The sequence below is a fragment of the Diabrotica undecimpunctata genome, chromosome 8 (assembly GCF_040954645.1).
Source record: "Diabrotica undecimpunctata isolate CICGRU chromosome 8, icDiaUnde3, whole genome shotgun sequence".
In the NCBI taxonomy this organism is placed as follows: Eukaryota; Metazoa; Arthropoda; class Insecta; order Coleoptera; family Chrysomelidae; genus Diabrotica; species Diabrotica undecimpunctata.
Genome location: NC_092810.1, coordinates 55932742 through 55955534, shown reverse-complemented (window position 1 = coordinate 55955534; position 22793 = coordinate 55932742). Strand labels below are relative to the sequence as shown.

General features: G+C 32.2%; 1 protein-coding gene across 1 annotated transcript in view; it reads right to left on the bottom strand.

The window, feature by feature from the left end:
• LOC140447582 (uncharacterized) overlaps positions 1-22793 on the bottom strand; it is a 369617-nt gene that overhangs the window by 258858 nt on the left and 87966 nt on the right. The window contains exon 2 of the mRNA XM_072540314.1: positions 3189-3383. Coding sequence (XP_072396415.1) covers positions 3189-3383 — 195 coding nt within the window. The remainder of the gene's footprint in view (positions 1-3188; positions 3384-22793) is intronic.

The following is a 22793-nucleotide window of genomic DNA, read 5'->3' as shown; positions in this document are numbered from 1 at the left end:
AAAAAAATATAAAAAACTAAAGTTTAAGCTTAATTTAATGCGTGGGGAGATTAAGAACTTGATTTTTAAACATGTTTAATTAAAACGAATCCTATATAAGCCAAAAAAATTAAAGAGGCCAATTATACAAACGTCTTCTGTGAGAAATAAATAAGGAGGTTGGGCAAAAAGCAACGAACAAAAAGCATTAGTTTTTGCATACTATCTCAAAAGTGTTTTCGAACCATATAGAGTAAACATAGATGAATCTCTTTCAGAAGTTATTCGATAAGATGTGGTTACTCCTTTAACCATACCAAAGAAGGTTGAAACTGAAATCGACATGAACGTTAATCCTATAAAGGCTCCAGCTACGATATGATAACTGGGCAGGTCCTTAAGGAGCTATCTAAGAAAGGCCCTGGTTGAACTTACTTAAAAGGCAAAATCGGGGAGGATCAGGCAGGCTTCACGGCAGGAAGATCATGCATAGACCACATATACACACTGGAACAACTGTTGGAAAAGAAAAAAGCTAAAAATAGAGATATACTTGGCATTTGTGGACCTGAGAAAGGCGTATGACTCTGTACCAAGGTCAGAACTATGGGAGGCAATGTACAAATTAGAAATACAGACGGGACTCATAGAAGCTACAAAAGCTCTGTATAAAGAAAATAAAGTGTCCATTAAAATGGGAACAAGAATCATAGGAGACTTCACCACAACAAAAGGGCTCCTGCAGGGTTGTTCCACATCTCCAACCCTATTCAAAATATACTTAGAGAAAGCCTTGAGACTACATGGAAAAGAAAATGCGAAGGCATGGGAGTACCGGTACGGAACGAATACCTATATACGTTAAGTTTTGCAGACAATCAAGTAGTGATTGCACAAGACCAAGACGACCTCAGCTACATGATGAAGAAATTACAAGAAGAATATACCAAGGCTGGCCTAGATATTAACCTCGCGAAAACAGAGTACCTATCTACAAGTGAAGAAGACATAGAAGATCTACAGATTGATGACAACGTAACAATCAAAGGAAAGGATAAATTCAAATACCTGGGGTTTATAATCACGAAAAAGGCAACAACAGAGGAAGAAATTACACAAAGATTAGGACAAACAAGAACAGAAATCCGACAACTTAACTCAGTATGGTGGGATAGACACCTAAATATGAAGACAAAAACGCAGATTTATAAAACATTAGTGCGAAGTAGTATGACATATGTGGCTGAAAATTGGATCAATAATTGGATCAATTGGATAAACAAGAAAAATAGCAGTAAGATAGTAGCAACAGAGATGAAATGCCTGCAAAGATGCTGCAGAGTAACAAGAATGGATAGGAGAAGTAATGACGAAATAAAGCAAAGAACATCAATAGAAACAGACATACTAACATATATAGAACAAAAAAGACTAAAGTGGTATGGACATGTAAGAAGAACAAGCGACAGCAGATGGATAAAGAGAATAACCGAATGGAGCCCCATAGGAAGGAGGAAAAGAGGACGACCCCGAAAATCCTGGAGGAACGAAGTAGACGATGCCATGAGTAAGAGAGGACTAAACGATGGAGAATGGAAAAACAGAGAGAGATGGAAACGGTTGAGCGAGGGAAGGCAGTGAATACTGTAGAATCCCTAAATATATATATATTGAACTTACCGATTTAATTATTGCATCGTTATGACGGCATATTTGTCAATATCCTTGCTATTATGTAAAAACTCTTCGAAAAACTGAGTCACTCTGATCTGAATCATCACTGATCACCAATTCGGATTACGAAACAATCACTCTAGAATTGATCAAGTCCACCGGATCAGGGATGTGATCAAAAGATGCTCATTATTTTTGGATGTACATCTTTGTTAAAAAAGTCAGTTATGCTTCATTATTAAAGCCATTTCCACATCCTGCATGTAGTAGGACAAAACGAAAACCACGAGCTGTAGGAGCTTTTAAGCCTGTAGTCAGGCCACGAACAAATGCATCTCTATCCGATTTATTGGAAATGTCTACACATTCTTTTAACACGCTGTGGCCTACGTTTACCCGTGTTTCATCTAAATAGACGATATTGTTTCTTCGCGGTATCGACGAATAAATCGTAGGTAATGACAACGCCAAGAAATTATCTTCTGTTTCTCAATTAAGATCGACTTTCTACAGCGTTTTTCAAACTTAAACTCGATATCGCAGAACAAACGATATAGTGTGCTTCTTGAAAAAGTGGGCAAATGATCCGCAGCGTTTACTGTAGCCAAAATAGAGTTAATTATCTATTGTCTATTTTCCCGAAAGAATTGATGCACTATTCTAAGGATACCACTCTTTTTTGTCTCACCGTATTTATTTTTACGGAATCGTAACATTTTACCGATTCTAGGCTTTTTCTTTGGTTGTTAGAGACCAGTAGGTAATGCATACTCCTGGCGCACTTTGTAAATATTCGTTTCAGAAACACCACTCACTTCGGACACAAGCATTATTATATTTGATAATAAATCATTACTACAGCGATCTAAATTATTTCCAAATGAAATTGTTTACTATTCATGTAATTACTAAAAATCTATTATTTCTACTGTATACTAAAAATCTAATTTTGTAACGGAATTGTTGAGAATCTCTGATTGTATGGTTGTATGATTGTATTGTATCTCTGATTGTACGGTTGCTGCCGTGAAGAGCGACAACGTTGTCAAGCTAATTATCGCTAAAATACGCTATAGAATATACATATAAACTTTTGTGAACATAAAAGTAAGTTCTAAGATTACAGAAATTTCTTTTTCTACAGAAAAATCTGAAAAGTTTACAGGTTCTTAGATGCATCCCCGCCATTAAACTAACTTAGCCAGATTAGTAACATGCACCAAGAAAGTAACAGCTACTCAGAAACCTAAACTAAAAGGCCCGACAGAAATCACGTCAAACTATGCTGGTATCATAACTAAGGCAAGAATAAATATACTGTAACAATAAATAGGTTAGGTTAAAAATAGCTTCTTGGGAATATAGTGGATTAAGGTCAAAGTAAAAAGAAATAAAGCCTGGAATAAAAAAGAGAAGATTAAAGAAATTGACATTGAGATACCCAATATTATGGTAATTTTCGACTGTGTTTAGCGCTTTTTCAATCATAACTAAATTATATTTGAAAGTATTTCTTAAATTTAAATATTACTTACCACAAAACGGTATACCCTCTGGCATCCATACACCATTCTGGCATACCCTTCGAGAGGGACCTAATAGTTCAAAACCTCTTTCACATGAATATGTAGCAACACTACCTGGGCCCAGATCTTCATCTGAAAACACAACAGATGAATGTGCTGGTGCACCAGGAAAGCTACATGCCGTAGATGATTGTCCCAAGGATTCTGCAACAAAATTTAATATGAAACATTTTCAATTTTATAGCTAGATTAAATATAAACACGATATGAGAATAGATAATGTTTGCGTACTATACATACATACATTATAGTATTTTATCTTATACGATAGCCAGAATAACCGAAGATAAACGACTACTATCGGTCGTTTACCGGACACGTGAAACTAATTAAATGATATAGCTCATTATTATATATATACTATATTATTATAATACTAACGCAACTACATTCTTCTTCTTTCAGTGCCTATTCGTTCCGAATATTGGCAATCATTCTGGCTATAATTATTTTATTGACTGATGCAAATAGATTCGTTGTTGTTGTGGAGAACCATTTCCTCAGGTTCTTCAACCATGATATTCTCCTTCTCCCAATTCCTCGCTTTCCGAATACTTTACCCTGTAGGATTACCTTCAGTAACTTTACCTTCAGTAACGCAACTACATATTCAAGCATAATTCAAATCGGTATTTACTGAGTTCAATTTTACCTGAGCATCCCATATTTTTCAATCCTCCCGTACTCTTTGTTTATATTCTGTTACAGTGGATTTTGATTTTCAAATTTGAAATATATATATATAAAGAAGATAAAATGATGAATATCTCCGTTCGTACATCAGCGATTAATACATAATATATTTCAGTTAGTCTGTTAAGTAGTAGTCAGAATCATGTAAAAGCAAATCATTATCATTATTGGTGCTAGGACCCTAGTTGAGCCTTGATCTTCCTTTCTTGACCTAGTTTAGCTTGATGCCAATTTGACATTCCGATTTTTACTAGAAAGCTTATCCACATCATTTAATTATCCAAACTTTGGTCTTCTTTGTCGTCCATTTCCCTCGGATTTTGCCAATAAATTGTATCTTTTATTCCAGGGTAGCTTTCATTGACTCTGATCAGATGGTTTTCCTACTGTAGTCGTCTAATTTTTAATATTATTGCATATGTGTCTTCTTCTATGTCGATGTATTTATTCTTCTTGATTACTGGTTTTACAACTTAGACGAGTCTTCGCCTCATCCACTATAGCCCGCCATCTTCTACGATCTTGCGCTCACATTTTCCATTATTGTACCCCAATTCTAGATAAATCGGCTTTAACATAATCCTTCCATCTTTTTCTGGGATGACCTCCTACTGATCTCCTACCATCTAGTCTTTTAAAAAACACTGTTTTTAGCACTCTGTCGTTATCTAATCGTACCACATGACCTGCCCATCTCATCTGGTTAGCTTTTATATGTCTGACAATGTTTTCACTACCGTATAGAGTCACCAATTCAGCATTGCGGTGCCTTCTCCACTTTCCTGTCAAGTCATCTCTTTGAGGGCCAACTATTATTCTAAGAACCTTCTTTTCAATTACCAGAAGCTTATTTAGAGTCCATGTTTTAATTCCATATTTAACAATTGGACAAATTTTTGGCATATATTTAATAATGATGATAGGGAGTATAATGCTCTATTTTCCTCAGCTATCCCTGCTAAGACTTCTTTTCTATGTGGTTATTTCCGGGAATTAAAAAAGTTTCAAATATATATATATATATATATATATATATATATATATATATACTGAAATAGCGATAAACCTTTGTAATCAACGGCTGATCAGTTAGACTACAAACACAACTATTTGGGTATGCAGCGGAAGACAGGACAAAGAAGTCCTCTTTTTAGTATACCTTTTTCGATAGTCCAGAGGAAAGGAAACGGTATTACTCAATCGTTTTCGTTCACGGCCATCAAAGTAGATTGGACCTCTGTACGTCAATCACTGAAGTGGAAAATATTCTTTAGACATTAGTTAGTCCTTCTGAGTTTAAATTTGTATCAGCCCGATTTGTGTGACGAGGCATAGACGCTGAAATAATAGTTATAACACTCTATTGATACAGAATCAAAATTGGAAGGTTCTAGATCCTATATTTAAAAGTGTCAGTCCCCTTTGCGTATGTTTTCTAATTAACAATATATTTTCTTAGTCATGCATTTTGTAAGTCTTCTTTAACTGCTTGTATCCACTTTGATCTTGGTCTTCCGCTCTACTTTGTTCCTCCTGGTTTTTATTCTATCATCGCGTATTTTAGTACTTCACCTCCTGCTTGCCAGATGTGACCTATCTATCTAGTTTCACACTGCTTTATTTTGGTCACGATATTTTTTTCAGTACTGTTTTAATATCTGTATTTTTTCTACTTTTATATTCACTTTGATATATTTTGATTGATCTCAGTATAGTTATTATTATCTTTCTTTCAAAAAATAAAAATTGATCTGTCAGACCTTCAACTCTGAAAATAACTAAGTAATAAGATAAAACATCGTTTAGACACTTTATGAATGCACTCTATATATAGTTAAAGATCTGTTTATAGAGTAGTTGAAAGACTGATTTCGCATATTTTTATCAGACTATTATATTATATTGCAACCTTAACTTTAGCACCCAAAGTAATGAAACTTGATCATTAATTGCATTATGGTAATTTAGATTGGGGATGTGACGGTCGTTACTTTTATTTTTGTCATATTTGTTTGTGTAGTGCCTGCCTGTCGCGTCCCGTCTTATAGGTTTCATAGTTTTTTCAAACTCTCTTAATATGTACTTAACCGAAGAGTACTTTTATGTTTATAAACTTATCCTCTGTTAGATATTGACCTATATTTATCTTATATTATTTGTAATTGAACCTACTGAAATCTTATATACTGATATATATAACATAATTCGTATATTATAAATAAATATTCTTATCAACATAATTACAAAGTTATAAATATACTTATGCAATCTTAAGAAATATAAACTATTGCAACATCTATTGTAATAAAAAAAATCTTAATTTCTTTATTAAAACCACGACCTTACCGACGCGATTATTAATCGACGAAAACATATTGCTAACATCCGCAAACTGAAAATGACATTTCCTCTACCAACCGAAATTATTCTATTGTGTTGTCGAACAGCACGCATATGAGTGGGTATCTAACTTCATGGTGATATGCACATTTGCATCGATAATATCAGAAGATGAGTTACGACAATTTATTACATAGTATTCATAATCTAGGACATTAACATAGTCTTTAACTATATGGTTATCTACTTGAAAGAATATGAAGGCAACATCGAACAAAGCATAATGGTTAATGATACTTTATGCCTTACAGGTGAGTAGTGTTCTTAATTTTTTGCATTGGAAAATATAAGCAATTTATAAAAAAATAGCTTTTGGCAATAAAAAAAACGATATAATATTGCTAGTACTTATAAGATTACATTGTTTTAAATAATAACTATTATAGTTCTCTAAATTAATACACTGACACACCTTGTGAAGACTGTTAAAAATATCTACAAGAGAAAGAAATAATAATTATACCTCCTAGATGGTATAAACTTTCTAATACATTTGTAAGATCGTATTATCTAGTCGCCTTGGAATCAAATTTTGGATAAACGTCAAACTTCACTATGTCATATTATATTTGTCAAATATTAAAAAAGTTATGGCGTATAAACTGGATATCCGAAAATATGTCTACAATTTTATTGGACAGTTCTAAAAACTTGAATTTAGAAATTTATTTAGAGGTCAAAATGTTGCGGTTTCAAGCATGTATTAAACTAGCTGAAAACAAGGTGTAAATCTTCTAAAAAGCGAACGGCCTAAAGCGTTAACTGGCCCTTTCAACTAGGTTGGTGGAAGCCAAAAAAAGGTCATTACAAAAAAGTTGACTAAATCGTAGATTGCGTATAGGTCAGCATATCGTTAGTCGAGAAATAAGAAGACAAGGACTTAACTGTCGAAAACTGAAAAATGCCCAAAATACTTTAAAGAAAGTTGCAAAGAATCCCAAATATAAGCATTACGAAGACACCACTTCACAACCAACAATGTTTTCATCATTGATGATGAAAAATATTTATCTCATTCGGAAATTAAAAGTAATCGCGAATTATATATCGCTCAAATTTTTAAAAGATATTTAAGTCTGGTTAAAAAACAAAACAAAATTTTTGAATAATACATTAACAACTAGAACAAGACTAAACTAATAGATTTATTACCATTATGGAGTTAATATCACTGAAAGTGATAATATCTATTTTCAACTAAATAATAAATTTTATAAAGAAAAAGTGTCCTCTGCTTTATCTCCAATAACAAGGAATATATTTATGGAAGATTTCGAAACGATTTTGATATTTGTGAAACAAAATTAGAGAACTGATGATCAACTTCTTCACGAATAACAAACTAACAATAAATAACACATTTTTTGACCAGAAGTACCAACACAAATATACATTTAATAACACCCGTGGACAAAGATTTAAGATAGATTATGTTATAACCAACAGAGATATACGTCCATCGAAAATAATCGTCGTAAGATGCCTCAACTTAATAGATGTAGATAATGAAAATAAGAAGCATTCTGAAATACTTCCCACCCAAGAGACCGGCGCCTTACAAACAAAAATCAAAATCGAAGGACTAAATACGGAATTCACGGAATACTTATACAGGAAAAAAATATCAGAGAAGATCGCTTGAAATGAAATATTAGAAAACGATAACATCGAGAAAAGCTCAAAAATAACATAATTAACGCGGCAACAGAATAACTTGGAGAGAGGAAAATAACGAACACTAACATATCAAAAAAGAAAACACCATGGTTTAGAGAGTAAGTGAAGATAAAATGTGACGAAAAGAAGAAAGCCTTTTTACAATACAGAACAACACAAACACAACAGGCATACAACCACTATAAACGAATCAGAAATGAAACGAATACTTTAGTTAGACAAATAAAAAAGAAACACTGACAGAGTTTCTCAAAACAGATGTAACACGACTTTTACGGAATACAATAAGATTATGGAGAATGATCAGTAGACAAAGAAAAGAGATAAACGAACTAACAAAAACGAAACACATTCAGAAGGAAACATGGGTAGACTACTGTCGATCCCTATTTGCTAAAGTTGACGATAATGAACCACCAATACCAGAGGTAACGACAAACGAAGAAATAAATATTGAGGAGGAAGAGGTAAAGGAAGCATTAAGAAAATCAAAAAATAGAAAATCACCAGAAGAGGACAAAATACCGAATTACCTAAAGTACGGAGAACCAGATCTGACCAATAAACTATTAAAACTAATCCAAAAAATAATAAAACTAATAAAATAAATAATAATAAAAAAATTACAAAGAAATTAATTTAACAAACACAACTTAACAACCAAAGTGATAACAAATAAACTGAATGAAATTATAACACTAACAGAAGAACAACAAGGTTTTGGATCGGGAAGATCATGCACCGACGCTATATTTATAGTGGGGCAAGTGCAAGAGAAATCAATAGAATACAATAAACCGGCATATCTATATTTCGTGGACCTTACGAAGGCATTTGACCGAGTCAAATTAAAAAACGTTATCCACTTACCCTAGGCAAGAGAGACACCTCTAGGAATAATCAAAACGATCTAACATATCTACTAAAACAACACAATAAAAGTAAAAGTAGAAAAAGAACTAACCGACCATATTAAAGCTGACAATGGGATAAAACAGGGAGATTCCCTGAGTTCTCTATTGTTTAACTTGATTATGGATGAAATAATAAAAAAAGTAAGAACTAAAAAAGGATACCAAATGGAAGAAAAACAACTTAAAATCATCTGCTATGCAGACGACGCAATACTACTCTCTCTAAGTGAAGATGATTTACAACGTATTCTGCACCAATTTAATATAACTGCCAGACAATTTAACATGTTAATTTTCCCAAAAAAGACAAAATGCATGGTTACAACAGCAAATTTACTAAGATGTAAATTGGAGCTAAAAGGTCAGATAATAGAACAAGTAATAGAGTTTAAATATCTAGGCATTACATTATCTAGCTACGGAAAGCTCGAAACTAAAGTGGAAGATCAAGTGAAAAGAGCAAACAGAGCTGTTTAAATGAAACAATATGGAGAAATAAAAATATCGGGACAGAAACGAAAGGCAGAATTTACAAAACAGTCATCAGACCAATAATAACATACGCGGCAGAAACAAGACCTGACACAAAGAGAAAAAAAAAGGACATAAGAAACAGCAGCGATGAATACACTAATAAAAATTGATGGTAAGACACTATGGGACAGACGAAAAGATGGAACGGCAACCTACTGGAGGCACACTAAAAAACAGGCAGAGTCATGTCTATATACAAATAAGAAGAAAAGAGGATCATAGTTTTTAAACACATTCTTCAATAGTATAAATGATAAAGAAGAATCAATAGCATTTATCACGGAAAATGATAATAATAATACAATATCTTTGCTAGATCTTTTAACCTCAAAGAAGGATACGATATGAGACTCAGGTATATAGAAAACCAACACATAGCAATAGATATCTAAATTATAAATTTAAATTACAACAATATTAAAAAGGGATGAATAAATCCTTATAGAATAGAGCGTCACTAAGCGATCACCAAGATCATTTATAGAAGAGTATGTGATATATTATGTGAGTCAAATATTGATAGATGGCAGTTTGGCTTTCGGAAAGCACTTGAAACTAGAGAAGCAATTTTCGATCTTTAGGCGCTTATACAGCAGTGTAGAGACGTTAATAAGGACAAGTATGTGCGCTTTGTGGTTTTATAAATGCATTTGACAATGTCAATCAAGAAGAACAATTGATAGATATTCTACGAAACACAGGTATTAACGGCAATGGTATGCAGATTGTACCAAGCCTATACTGGGCTCAAATAGCAAGAGTAAAAATAGGCAATAAATCTACTAAAAGTGTGGAGATCAAAGGAGGTGTCCGACAGGGTTGTATGGTATTCCCATTATTCTTCAATATTTACCCCGAGGAAATATTTAAAAACAGAAATGGAAAATGGAATATGGAAAATTAAACAGAGAGCACAAAAATAAACGGTGAGTTAACGAACAACACATCAATGGTACGGTGATCATTTTCAGTAGTATAGATGAATTACAACAAGCAATGGACAAAATGTATCTTCTCCTTCTTCATGTGCCATCTCCTCTAAGAAGGTTAGCAACCATCATGGCAATTCGCACTTTCGATACCGCTGCTCTAAAGACGTCAGCAGAAGTGCAGTTAAACCAAGCTCTCAAATTGTTTAACCAGGAGATGCGTCTTCTTCCGCGACTCCTTCTACCCTGTATTCTTCAACAAAATGTATGCTGATAAGCAAAAAGCAACAACCTGCTCGACAGTTACATATAAACAAGATAATTGACTATGTAGAATGGCACTAACGTAAATTCGAAAAGTGCAATATAAAGTCACGATCTGTCAAAAACCACGTTTTGAAAAGCCATGTGAAATCGACTGCCTCGTATTCTCCTGTACACGTTCACGGACAGTGGCCATTTTTTGGCAGATATTGAGTTTCGTCGACTTTCGGGTATTGGTTGATTTAAATTTATCCAGTCGACTCAAATTTATCCATTAACAGAACATCCATTTTGATAGAACAATTATCAATTTAGTTGACAAAATAGACTCAATAAATGACAGCTTATTTTACAGATGTAGCTTTATCGATATTACTGCTGAAAACTGTCAAAGTTCGGAATTCCCTATTGGGAGATCCTGTATTATATATGGAACATAAGTAGAACGACTCTTTCATAACTTATTTACCAGAAAACTTGTCCATGTACCTATCACATCTGATACTGTAGTATCTGCAGTACTGAGATCACTAATTTCAACTTATTGAAATCAGCGAGTTCATCAAAATTTAAAAAAACCTGAATTGAGTAGAGTTATTTCCTTTTTATTATTAACGACATTTTATATTGACTAATAAAAAAACAGAAGTAACATTAAAAGAAATTAGAATTGGAGACTACCCAATGAGAATGTTGAAATTATCAAGGTGATTCGACGTACATTACTTAGTATCAAGCAATCAAAAACAATAATTGTCTCCTTTAATCTTATGTAGTTCACCTGTCTATGTGTCAAATGTAGATAAACTAATCATAGATAAAAAATATCACAGATAAAATTATACAACCGAAAGTTATTACTTTTGGTTTCTAGAAAACTGGAAAAATCTAGAAAAAAAAAGGTATCTAAAACAATTTATCCTGTTTACTGTAACTGTTTCTGGGTTTCTGTTGTGACTGAGCATTGAATTTTTCAAAATTTTTTAATACTACTGTTAGTTGTTCAGTGAAAACAAGTTTAGAAAGTGTGCGTTAGATTTTATTTTATAAATTCAATAAATAATTGATGGATTCGACCGTTACTTGATCTTGATGGAAATTCATTTTATGTAAAAATAAAACACTGAAAACTTTGTTTTCAAAACTTCCACAAAATTTATTTTAAATTCTTATCACTACAGCTGTTTCAGCTGATTGCCTTTCTCAAGTGATCTGTTTTTGGCATGAGTTTACACTTTATAGTCTCTAATGAAATAGGTTGAGGAGGGGAGAACTATTTGTCTCAAGCTGGTCATTCAGAATTATATCTGTGTTTTTTAATTTGTTGATTTCCATAGATTCTAACAAAGATAGCTTAAGGCCTTTATTTTGAATGTGAAGAATTTTAAATTCGTCATTAAAAGAATGATTATGATCTAGAAGGTAAAGTGCGTATGTAGAATCTGTTTTTCTATTATTGAAAGCGCTTTTATGTTCTGCTATTCGTTTAATAAAATTTCTACCAGTTTGACCAATGTTTTTGGGCAGTCGCCACATTTAAGTTTGTTCACACCACTGTGTAAGTGTTTATGATGTTGGCTCTTGTTGTTTTTAATATATTTGCCTAGGTTGTTATTTGTTCTGAAAGCTGGTGTTATTCCTTTCTTTTTTATGTGTTTGGCTATTTTTGTTGATATTTTGCCTGTATATGTAATCGAGCAGAAGGTACTCGGTTTTTTCTCTGGTGGTGGAAATACTAAGTTCAGGGCTTTCTTGTGTAGTTTTTGATTTAACATTTTATTAATTGTTTGTTCGTTGTATCCATTGTTTACTGCTATTTGCTTAATGATATATTTAATTCTGTCTCAAAATTATATTTTGACATCGGAATTTCTGTTAATCTATGTAATATACTATGATAGGCTGCCAGTTTATGTTGTGTGGGATGGGATGATGAATTGTGAATAGTCGTGTCAGTATGGGTAGGTTTATGAAATATGGAGAAGTCATGTTTGTTTTTAAGTCTGATGAGTTTTTAAATTTAAAAAATATATGGATTGATTTTGTTCTGTTTCTATTGTAAATTCAATATGACTATGAAGTGAATTAATATACGATAAAAATTGGTCGAGTTGCCTGTTAGTTCCTGTGAAACATACCAGTACGTCGTCTACTAATCAGAAAACTTTAGAATATTTAGGTGTAGAATGTGAAGTAGCATTAAACAAAACTGCTAACAATATCAAAAAAAGTATAATTGCAAAATCTATTACAGATGTGTGTAGTGAAACCAAAAATTCCTGTTACAAAGAGAATAAAACAGCCATTTCAATTAAAAATAAATCAATAGAAAACAACATAGTGTTTACAAAAGCAGACAAAGGTAATGCTACTATTGCTATAGATAAAATAGAATATAATAACAAAACAATAGAATTTTTAAATCATCAAAACATTGAAACGTTACACAACAGAATCCAACAGAATCCAACAGAAAATATCAAAAACAAATTAAGCTAACGTTAGAAAATTCAAAATCAATTTTAAATCCAATAGAACAGAAATACCTCAGTATCATGAACCCACAACCTTCTAAATTATACTCTTTCATTAAACTACACAAACCGGATTACCCAATAAGACCTGTAGTTTTTTTTATACAGCTCCGTCATATAAACTTTCAAAAAAACTGTTAGAGATTATTTTAGAACACACTAAATTTTTACCCAAATTTACCGTAAAAAATACAATAGAACTAATTAATAAAATACAACATTTTCAGTTACCTAACAACTCCAGATTAATTTGATTTGACGTAAAAAATCTTTTTCCTAGTATCCCTCCTACAGAAACTTTTATTCTAGTAAAAAACCTTTTAGTGCAAAATAGTACAAATCCAATCATTACATCTGAAATTTTACATCTTCTTGAAGTTTGCATAAACCAGGACTACTTTGAATTTAATGAAATATATACAAATAACAGTGCAGGACTTATAATGGGCAATCCTCTAAGCCCATTGCTATCAGATATTTTTATGGATCATCTAGAGACAAAGATTTCAAAACATCCCATATTCAAACAGTTTTTATATTAGTGGAGATACGTAGACGACGTACTGGTATGTTTCACAGGAACTAACAGGCAACTCGACCAATTTTTATTGTATATTAATTCACTTCATAGTCATATTGAATTTACAATAAAAACAGAACAAAATCAATGCATAAATTTTTTAGATTTAAAAATTATCAGACTTAAAAACAAACATGACTTCTCCATATTTCATAAACCTACCCATACTGACACGACTATTCACAATTCATCATCCCATCCCACACAACATAAACTGGCAGCCTATCATAGTATGTTACATAGATTAACAGAAATTCCGATGTCAAAATACAATTTTGAGACAGAATTAAATATCATTAAGCAAATAGCAGTAAACAATGGATACAACGAACAAACAATTAATAAAATGTTAAATCAAAAACTACACAAGAAAGCCCTGAACTTAGTATTTCCACCACCAGAGAAAAAACGCAGTACTTTCTGCTCGATTACATATACAGGCAAAATATCAACAAAAATAGCCAAACACATAAAAAAGAAAGGAATAACACCAGCTTTCAGAACAAATAACAACCCAGGCAAATATGTTAAAAACAACAAGAGCCAACATAAAAAACACTTACACAGTGGTGTGTACAAACTTAAATGTGGCGATTCTACATACGCACTTCACCTTCTAGATCATAATCATTCTTTTAATGACGAATTTAAAATTCTTCACATTCAAAATAAAGGCCTTAAGCTATCTTTGTTAGAATCTATGGAGATCAACAAATTAAAAAACACAGATATAATTCTGAATGACCAGCTTGGGACAAACAGTTCTCCCCTCGTCAACCTATTTCATTAGAGACTATAAAGTGTAAACCCATGCCAAAAACAGATCACTTGAGAAAGGCAATCAGCCGAAATAGCTGTAGTGATAAGAATTTAAAATAAATTTTGTGGAAGTTTTGAAAACAAAATTTTCAGTGTTTTATTGTTACATAATTCAATAAATATTTTTAAGAAAACTATGAAATTAGTCCCGTTGGTTAACAATATTTACTTTTGATGAAAATGTTCAAAAATAAGTTCATCTTTTGATCCATAAAATTTTTGGAAAAGGAAACCTTGACAACACATACTTATATTTGGAATTTAAAGCTGAAATAATATACCAAACATAAATTAGAATTGTATCTATTAAGGTTACGTGAAAAGGCCGCTATATTTATGAAAATTAGTACAATTCAAAGTTACTGATGTATGTTAACTGTTAGCAAGATCTTTATACGTCTAGCTGTTTTCTGTTTACGCATAACTAAACAAGGTTGTCAATTTTAATTACAGTATCCATTTAAGGTAGTAATTTTAGATGCATTAAATTTATCTTCATCTTAATATAATTTTAAACAGTAATGTTTAAGTGCTCAGGCAGCTGTCGTATAAAGCGGTATCGACAATAGAACATTTGTTAAGAAGGACCTGCTGTTTGACACTATTTTTAGTTAAAATTCTGAATGTTCGTTCAGTTCGAAAGGTTGAAGCTGAGCTAATAGTAATTGGTTTTCTTTTGTTCGATGTGTGATTTAATATTTTTATTTCATGACATTTTTTCTTTGGTGACATTACTCTGACGTTTAATTTTATAATTTGCCAGATGTTTACGAGAACTTATTTTTAAGTAATCCTTTAACAGTAATGACTAAGTGCTTTACTCACAAGCTAAAACAATTCATAGTAAACGCATAATCAGAAAAATAGTTTATTATCAAAAAAATTACTAAAAACATAACAAAATCCTAAAGAATGGGGATACATGTACGAGTAGAATACATATACACATTGAACGCAGGTGCAGGTGATCTTGAAACGAAAAGTAAACCTAATAGGGAAGAAAAGAGACGCAGAGGTTGGGTACTATTTTGGATAACGTAAAAATTAATCAAAGGAGAAGTTTTGTCTTGAAATTTTAAGTTAAATAAAGAATTCCAATGCAAACCGGAAGTGGGTCAACAGATCCCTTAGCCAGGGATACAGAAGTCAGAAAGAAAATAAAAGGAGAATCATACTAACTGGAACGAAAGCAGAAATAAATTTTCTTAAAATAAAATGGAAAAAATGCGCCATCTTATATTTTTCCTGAGTGACAAGAAAACTCAAGCATCTTATATGTTAGAGGATTCATAAACAAATAAAAAATAAAAATGTGGTCTTTATTAGAAAATTTTAGAATTGTTTATTTGCTGTCCAGGAGAAGATAAGGTATCTATAGAGATAAAAAAAATACTAACCCAACCTAACCTAACCTTGTGGCATGTTAATTTCTCTTGAATTTAAAACTTTTGACGAGACTGTATTTCCAGTTAACTCTGTTTAGAGATTAATAATTTTATTGCTTTAATAAAATAAATTATGTTTGGAATTAGAATATTCAATTGCCAATGCACATTTGCACGGCTCTCTTTTAATTTAGTCCACTTAAGAGCGATTTTGCATAATCACTCTTAGAATTATATTGGTTTTGTCTATAATTTATAGCGTTATTATTTTCTTAAGCGAAAAAATATTTTGAACAAAAGTACACTCCCTTCCTCCACTCATATTAACCTTTTCTATTTGTTTTCAACGTTTTAACGTTTGGCATTCCATTTCTCAGGTAGCTGTAACTTACTCCGCGGTTATTGTTGGTTGTTGCCCTAAAAACTATCAATGTCTTGTAACTCTAATGTCACAAATTGGTCGCATTACTCCTGTAGTGATCCTTTCCCAAGCTAACATGCTCCTTTTCTAACTTGGCTGTACCTTACTAAAGACATCTAATAGTCAGAAATACGTATATACTGTTGCCTTCCATCGATATACCTATTCTGTTTTTTGTTTTCTTGTTTTGCGAGATATACCGTTACATTCTACTTTTATTATTCACTTGCATTAACCTTTTCTATTTGTTTTAAACGTTTTAACGTTTGGCATTCCATTTCCTGTAATGGCTAAAGCTTCCTCCGCGGATATTGTTAGCTTTTGCCCTGGAAACCATCAGGATTTTTAACTCTAATGCTACAAATTGGTTGCAGTGTCATTGATCAACTAGTTCTGGAAGACTTAGAAGAAACTGTAATCAATCATTTAGATTTAAATGTACCATTCTTCTACCGCTATATTGATGACTGTATTTGTGCTATCCCAACAAATCAAATGAACGAAATTTTAGATTATTTTAAAAGTTACTATCCAAAACTAAAGTTTACTATAGAAATTGAACAAAATAATAAAATTACTTTTTTGGATATCACCTTACATCGCAGTAATAAAATAGTTAAAACCATGTGGTTTACAAAAGAAACATGGTCTTCACGAGATCTCAACTACAAATCTCATCATCCATTCTCACATTAGTGGCCATCAAAATTTTAAAAACCGAACAAAACAAAAAGAAGAGAGAGATATACGAAACAATAAAAATAAAAAGAAATATCAAAGCAATCAATAACAAAAAAGATACACAGAACCTAAATAAAATATATTTTAATCTGATTTAAATAATATTAAATAAAACCCCATAAAAAACTCATATCATATGACTCAAGTCATAACATACCTCCACTTTACCCTTTTCTATAACACCAACGATACGCCCATATAAAATTAATTGTATACTAATGACAGTAAACCACGAGATATCAGATATCAATTTTTACATCTGTAAATTCATTACGTCTTGGTAAGTTTTTTATATATTTTACAATATCTTTTTTACAATACAAAACCCAAGAAATACTAATTTTATATTAAATATAGTATGGTTCAAGAAATATATATATATATATATATATATATATATATATATATATATATATATATATAGATCTAGCGGTTAATGGGGGCTCCGTACTAAAACGGTATTATACTAACTCCAGGCGAATATACATCGTGTATATTATTATCTGGGTAGCGCTTTATGTGGACTCCGACCAACACGTCGGATTAAGTGGACTCCGTAATAGGTTAAAACACTTTTGGGATCCGTATACATTTCTTTGCGTATACAACTAAACTCCTCCGATGTTGCCAATAATTTGATTAGTCGTAGATTTTTAAATTTTACAGCAGGTACGTTTTGGAACTTCAAATTTATTTAAATATCAATCAATTTAGTCATCGAGAAATTTCACAAATAGGTACTCGGTTAATGTAGTTAAATATTTTATGGTGGTTATTTATATTACTTGCTTTAATTATTTTCAAACTTAAAAGAGTATTTATTATAAGCTTGGAAATGGCTAGTTTTCGTTTTATTTATTATTATTTTTTGTTAAAATGAATATGCACTTAAACATTTAGTCTCTAAATGTACTAACATCGAGTAGAGTAGTCGTGTAACAGTTTAAGAAAGTAGAAGCCCTTCGGTAGGATTATAATAAACTACATAAAATTAAAAGAAACTCTGTAAACAGGAGATCTTTGTAATTTTTCAATTCCTGCAATTTATGACGTGCAATATTTGTTTCATAAAGTAGTTAAATTTAAACTATAATAATTTATGGGAAGCGTTTAAAGAAGTAATCGCTAACCTTAATTAGAATACGGCACAATAAGAAGATGAAACTTACTGTATTTTTACTTATTATATTCACAAAAAGAATATCCAAAGTAAAATTTAACACGTTTTTATGGAGTTGTAGTGAAATTTGACTTCTTATTACGATACCGGATCCTGTAAAATTTTAAATACATTAAATCTCCCGTAAATTATTAAACTTATTCTTAGAATAAAATAACAAACTTCTTAGTAATTAGGTACAATATACCGTTCACAATTATGTGATAATGTGTAGGTGTCAAGATTGCACGGTCATGTGCCATAAGGTTTCATCTTTCATATAAACATCGATAGTTTTTAACTTTGGGTGTATTTGATTCCACCGTGATGTAACCGATCCGACTTGAAAAGTGTTATTTTACATAAAATTAGCACGTTGGCCCTAATAATGACCTATAAATATACATTGTTAAAAATTGTATACATTTATCAATTTAAAACATTCTTTGTCGTCTTCTGATCTTCATCTCCATTCGTTCCTAATTAAGCACATGTTATCCACAGGATACCTCTCTCATTTTTAAATCATTACTCTTTTTGCCTTTTGCCATGGATTTCTTTATTTTGTTTATTCATATCGTTTTTACTCATAACAAATATTGGGTAGATTATTGTATCATTAAACTTTCTCCTTATATGTCCGTATCATATAAGTTGTCTAGTTATTTTAGCGTATATAATGTCGTATGTTAATTCCATTTTGTTTGACGATAAAACAGCAAAACTTCTACAAAATTATTTCTATCTTATCACTACAGCTGTTTCGGAGAGTGCCTTTCTCAAGTCTCAAGTTTCTCGAATCCATCAATCATCCATTGTATTTCTTATACTTTCATTTAAATCCTCTCCAATCAAAGATTTTGAAGTAGCTTTGCTCCATAGTCCATTTTTGTTGCTTTTTGTCACTGTTTCTCCTTTCTCTTTATCATTATCAATACGTAGCGCTACAACACTGGGTAGGTCTTCGCTGACTACAACTTATCTCCAAGTTGATCGATTTTCCACGAATCTGCAATCAAATGAAATGTTCATTTTTTGAGATATGATTGGATGTTTTCTCTCCATTGTATACTGACATGCCCAAGTGGCATTCTTCTGTGCTAACTTCCTTCCACAACAGTTCTACAAGTTTGACATTTTGGCGTCTATGCACGTGTCCGATATACCTTAAGGGATTTATTTTCCTGAACAATATCGTTATGCGAGATTTCTTTATTCAGTATGTTTTCTTATTGTATACGGATTTGTAGCGATATGATAATGAGTTCTGAAGCTATTTTCTCGTGGCATTTTAAAGTAATTACTATTTAAATGGGAATAAGCCAGAATTAAAGCTTAAAGTTAGTTTATTGACGTTTCAATTTCCACTTCGGAAATCGTTCTCAAAATACAAACATTAGTGAGAATGATTTCCGAAGTGGAAATTGAAACGTCAATAAACTAACTTTAACCTCTAATTGTGGCTTATTCCCATTTAAATAGTAGTTATGATAATGGGGTTAAATAAAAATTTCTGATTATTTTCCTTTCAAATATTCGGAGTGCTTCCTTATTTGTTTTAGTCATTCTCCATGACTCACATCCATGTATTAAAATAGGTCTGAAGTTTGAATTATGCTCTGTATTACTTTAGTGGCATTATTACTAACCGTGATTAGTGATCTAAGATATTTAAAGTGTTCCATACTTTCGAAATTGTAGTTGTTGACTCTAATGTTTTTTCTAAATTGATTGAATTGGTTGATTGGTTTTCTGTTGATTCGCTTGTATTTGGTTTTCATTTCGTTGATTTTAAGTCAAACATTTTTTGTGTTCTCTTCACTTTATTGAAGTTTGTGGACGGAAGAGTTTCTCATTAGAGTTATGAGTTCTATATCATTAGCATATGCTAGGAGTGCTTTGTCCCTTGGGCCGTTAATGGATTACATCTTAAATAGGCGTTATTTCTATTTTAGTAAGCTGTTCATTAATTTTTTGATTATTGGAATCGAGAATCTGTATTTTATTCGACTGTTTTATAACACAAAGTTTCTTGGAGCATATTTTCATCTTTGGTTTCCAGTATCATTATTACAAGGATTTTGCTGGATATGGACATAGTGAACCCGGTGGTATGTACATGATGTTTTCATAACCAACGTTCAAAAATTTTTCTTACTGTAAATTTTTGATTATTTTACTAGGAAATATAGTGTTGTTTAATAATAATAAAGTTCAAGCAACAATTCCTATATGCATTAACTCGGTAATGATAATTCTGCTCCCCGATACCAGGTAGCAGTCCCGAAAACATTAAAACTGCTACACTCATGCTTCTCATTATCCAACAATTAGCCAGTCCAGAACTATACGCCTTATGATAGTACTGATATTGCTGCTGCTCCTCATAAGTGCATAGAATATGCAAGGAAGGTTTTGACAATTTAATAGGATTTTGTGTGTTAGAATATTATTTCTCCGAGAAAGTGAAGAATATCTATTTGCTATCCGGATTTAATCCATAAATTAAATAATAGAATGCTCTAAAATAATGCTAGTAGCAGCAAAAAAAAGCGGTCTAATAGTCATCATCATCACCATCAATCAGCCCTGAGTTGTGCATTGTTGAACATAGGCCTCCTCTAGACTTTTCCATCTGCTTCTGTTCTGCGCCTCTGGTATCCAATTGGTCACGATTCTTTTGAGGTCGTTGGTCCATCGCTTTGGGGGTCTTCCTCGGCTTCGCTTTTCAGCCCGTGGTCTCCACTCAAGCAATTTTTTTGTCCAACTGTTGTCTTTCATTCTTGCAACATGTTCTGTCCATCTCCTTTTTTGTTTTTTGTAATATGTTCGATAATGTCTTCCACTCCGGTTCTTCTACGAACTTCCTCGTTTCTTATTCTATTGCTTAAGTTTATTCCAAGCATTTATCTCTCCATCTTTCGTTGTGTCCTTCTCAATTTTTCGGCTGATGTTTTTGTGAGAGTTAAGGTTTCTGCTCCGTATGTGAGGACTGGTGGAACGCACTGGTTAAAAGCTTTTCTTTTTAAATGGATCGGTATATTTGTTATAAATACGTCTCTCATTTTTCCGAATGCAGCCCAACCCAGACTTATTCTTTTGAGTAGCTCGCATGTTTGGTTTCGCGTTAACCTTATTTTGTGACCCAAATACACATATTTTTCTACAAGTTCTATGGGCGACTTTTTGATTTCTATTAGCTCATTGGGGACGATATTGGTCATCACATTTGTTTTTCCATAGTTTATTTTTAAACCGACTTTCTGGGTTACTTGCTGTAGTTGTTGTAGCATAACTCTGGCTTCTCCTAAGTTGTCTGTTATGAGAACAATATCATCGGCATATCTGAGATGATTGAATATCTTTCCATCGATTCTAATACCCTTTGATTCCCACTCTAGCCTTGTAAATGCGTACTCCATAACTGTTATAAATAGTTTTGGCGACAAGGTATCTCCCTGCCGCACCCTTCTGCCAATTTTTATCTTCTTAGTGCAATGGAGGTTAACGGTTGTTGTCGCATTTGTCGCATGTCGTATATATTTCGAATAATATTTGCATACCTTTGATATATTCTGCATTCTGATAGTGCTTTTAAGATAGCAACTGTTTCGACTGTGTCAAATGCTTTGTGGAAGTCGACAAAGATAAGAGCAAGGGGTCTGTTATATTCGATAGACTTTTCAACTAGAGTTTTAAGGCATTGCAAATGGTCGTTTGTTCCGTGTCCCGCTCGAAATCTTGCCTGTTCTTCTGATTGATAGAAATCGAGTTTTGCTTCTAATCTGTTTGTCAGTATTCGAGTAAAGAGCTTGTATAGGTAGTTAAGCAAACTAATTGGCCTATAGTTTTCGAGATCTGCTTTATCCCCTTTTTTGTGGAAGATGATTGATTGTAAACTTTCCACTATATGTAATATGCTTGGTCTATCTGAGATAATATTTCCATTTTTGTCTTTAAGTTGGAAGATTTCTTTTTAGTCATTTTCTATTTTTCTCCTCAATGCTTTCATGCTTTTGTTGTCTTCTATAGTTTTTATAATTTTCTCGTTGTTGTATTATCTAATATCCCGTCTGATGGCTTTAGAGATTTCTTTATTTATGTTGTTTATATCTTGTGAGTCAACATTTCCTTCACTTCTCAGTATTCTACGATCTTCCATTTTTTGTTTCTTTTCATTACTATTTTTTTGTTCTTTTCCATGTTTAGGGCCAAATTTTTCCTGAGCTTGTGTTAATGTATCTACTATTTCTTCGTTTAGGTTATTTATGTCTTCTCTTGTTGTATTTCTGAGTAAGTTACTGGTGATATATTTTTCAAACACAAGTTCATTCGTTGGGCGCATCCAAGGTTTGAATTTTTTACTTTTTATCATCTTCAGTCTTTCTTGCTTAATGTTGACTTCTACAGTTGCTCGGACCATTCTATGATCGCTTGCAACCGAAAATTGATTTAAGACTGTAACATCTTTGACTATATGTTTTTTGTCAGTGATGATGAAGTC